Source organism: Chaetura pelagica, unplaced genomic scaffold (genome assembly GCF_000747805.2).
Source record: "Chaetura pelagica isolate M959 unplaced genomic scaffold, ChaPel_1.0 scaffold11, whole genome shotgun sequence".
Lineage (NCBI taxonomy): Eukaryota > Metazoa > Chordata > Aves > Apodiformes > Apodidae > Chaetura > Chaetura pelagica.
The window spans coordinates 3731660-3734592 of record NW_009952694.1 but is presented as its reverse complement, the minus strand read 5'-3'; the positions used below and the strand labels follow the sequence as shown (position 1 = coordinate 3734592).

Sequence of the window (2933 nt, the reverse complement as noted above, 5' to 3'; positions counted from 1 at the left end):
GGAGCCGAGCGGCGCCCGGACAACGGGAGGCGCTGCGGCTTTGCACAACCCCCAGCCTAGCCCCCCCTGACCTCCCCGCCCGGCCCGGTGCATCCCGGCGGGGGCGGCCCGGGGCGCGGCCGGCGCGGACAGCGGCTTTGCCGGGCGCCACGTCTGCTCCGCCCGGAGAAACGCCTCCGCCGTTCGTAGCAGCATCCGTGAAGTGTGCTCTTTTTTTCCAGGTACGAAGTGAGCCCCTGCGTGGGCTGCCCAGCGCCCCGGCGGGTGTTGCTCCCGGGGGGCTGGGCTCTGGGAAGCGGGGCAGCACCGCCCCGAGGTCACCCGTCGAGAAGGTGCCTCCAGCGGGGTCGCTGGGACCGCTACACCCCTCCCAACCCCTCCCCATGCAGCTGTACGTCTGTAGGAAACCACACAGACCTCAAGTACTGAAATGAGCAAGCCACCACCGAAGGGTCTCTATTTTCAGACTTACAGACCGCTTTGAGGTCACCCGTCGAGAAGGTGCCTCCAGCGGGGTCGCTGGGACCGCTACACCCCTCCCAACCCCTCCCCATGCAGCTGTACGTCTGTAGGAAACCACACAGACCTCAAGTACTGAAATGAGCAAGCCACCACCGAAGGGTCTCTATTTTCAGACTTACAGACCGCTTTTATTAGTGAAAGAGGGAGCGTGTATACATGAAGACCGCAGTGGTAGTATCTCTTAGAATCCGTGGGTGTAGTTTGACTTTTGAAAAGGCAGGGGTTTAATCCAGTGCTTTTATCTATTTTCTTTCCTTTCAATACACATTTTCTTGTTCTCATCTGCTGATTCCAGAGTTTTGTTTGTTTCGAGGATTTGACTTAATTCTGTTGCGAGATTTAAAGAAAGAACGACGAGGAGGGAAAGAACAAAGAAAGGGATAACAGAAAACGCATTTAGAGGACAAGTTGAAACATATTTGTCGAGTCGGAGATATGCTGTATCTCGTCATTTGAATCCTGGGTCTCTGTGTAAGAACCTTTAAAATCGTGTTTCTAAGGGTGACGTTTTCGCAGACCATTCGAGGACAAACCACTGTGGAAGCAATTGTGATCCTGAAGAACGGTAAACATTCCAGGCAGAAACTCATACCCAGATGTGTATTTTAGTTTCTGTGATATAATGTTCGAGTCTTTTTTCAAAATCCCAAGAAACTTTATTTCCCTTTCAAATTCCTATTTCCTGGAAAGTTATTTGGGTTTGGGTTTTTTTATTTGGTTGTTTGGTGGTGCATTTTGGGGGGGGGGTCCCTCTTTTTTTAATACCAGGTGACAAAGGTTCTAGTAGCTGAATAGTAACAAACTACAGGGTAGACCAAAGAAACCCAAAAAAGTCTGTGGTTTTGACATTAAGAGCCAAAGATAGGGCAGGAGCAGAAAGAGAAAATCCGTCTACAAAGACTGAGAGGTTGTCTCTATAATAATAAAGAACGTTACTCAATTACCTTTTTTCCTTCTTTTTTTTTCTTCTTTATTTTTTTTCATTCCCCCCCCCCCCCCCCCCTTCCTTTTTTTCGTGTAGATTCCTCCTCCCCTGTTCTTTGCGAAAAATCGGGTTAGTGAGCAAGAAGTTGGTAACGAAATACCCGCTACTTATTATTACTGCTGCTGGGCGCCTGGCACCAGGGAAGGCTTCCAAAGGAGCCTTCTGGACTGGAGGCTTTCCACAGTAAAGATATAAAATGGTTCCAGTGACTCACCTGATGTTTGCCAAGTGGAGGTTAATATCGGTGGATCCGCATTCAAACCTCTGTCCGCATTTATTGGGTGGCTGGTAGTGTTATGTCTCAGCGCGGTGACTCACATGGTTTCTAATCGTAAGGCACCAGAGAAAAATATCATGACCATCCACATCGGACGACAGCTCTGTTCGAAGGACTAGGTTCAGCACATGAGGGGGTCGGAGGGCTTTAGGGACAGCGGAGCCGAGCTCTCCTGCTCGCAGCCCGAGCACCGAGTGTGATCACCCGCCCCGAGGGCACCGGGAGCGGGGGGCTGCGCGGCAGGGGCGGGGGGTGCCGTGGAGGTACTTGCGCGGGAAACAGTTTTGAAGCTAGGGGAGGGAGTGGGCGAAGCGTGTGGGCTGCAGGACTAGGGACTTTGGAGCACGTCCCGAGTTAAAGGAGCGTCTACTGGACTTCAGTAAATACTGCCCTTAATCTCAGGGGTTTAAGGCTGGATGGCCTTTTGCATTCCTTTCAAACAGAGGAGGCTGCCCTTCCCTTACCTACCTCATTTAATTTCCACCGATCCCTCCTAGCATTTGTCCTGTCCATCTGGAAGGGAGGTTTCCCGCCCTCCTTTTCTTACTCTGCCCCCCTCTGCCACCTCTGTCTCTCCTTCCTTCCCCACAAGCTTAAACCAATTACACCACTTTGCAAATAAAGTGCCGCCCCAGGGGGAGTTGCAGGCGAGGGGAACTGCCTTGTTTGCAGGTGCATCTCCGGCTTTGTAGGTGCGAACGCCTTTGTGCGACGGACAAATGGGGAGAGGAGGAGGAGGAGGTGGGTACTTCTGCGACGTAAGATCCACATCAGCTCAACTCCACTCACATCCCAGCCGGCACTTCCTCACTTTCTCAACTGTCTCGCCCCACACCGCTCCCTGCCTCCTTTTTGGCTGGTTATAGAGGAGGATTCAGCACCCCACGCCCCTCCCGAGAGCTGGCTTCCTGCTAGTTCGGGCTTTCGGGCTCTTTTCCTGCTGCCCGTCGCTTGCTTGCAAGAGGGCTGGATGGTTACACCGGGCAGGTTGGCTCCATAATGTTAGGGACTGTGAAAATGGAAGGGCATGAAACCAGCGACTGGAACAGCTACTACGCCGACACTCAGGAGGTGAGTAAATCCCGGGGTCTGGCTCCGCTGCTGCCCCTATCTACGAGGGAGGGGGAGTCGGCGGTGGGGGAGGAAGGG

The 2933-nt window shown here is 53.0% G+C and overlaps 1 protein-coding gene across 1 annotated transcript in view; it reads left to right on the top strand.

The window, feature by feature from the left end:
* Positions 1 to 2783: 2783 nt before the first annotated feature.
* The window catches only part of FOXA1 (forkhead box A1), a 3600-nt gene continuing 3450 nt past the window's right edge, over positions 2784 to 2933 (top strand). The window contains exon 1 of the mRNA XM_009993866.1: positions 2784 to 2855. Coding sequence (XP_009992168.1) covers positions 2784 to 2855 — 72 coding nt within the window. The remainder of the gene's footprint in view (positions 2856 to 2933) is intronic.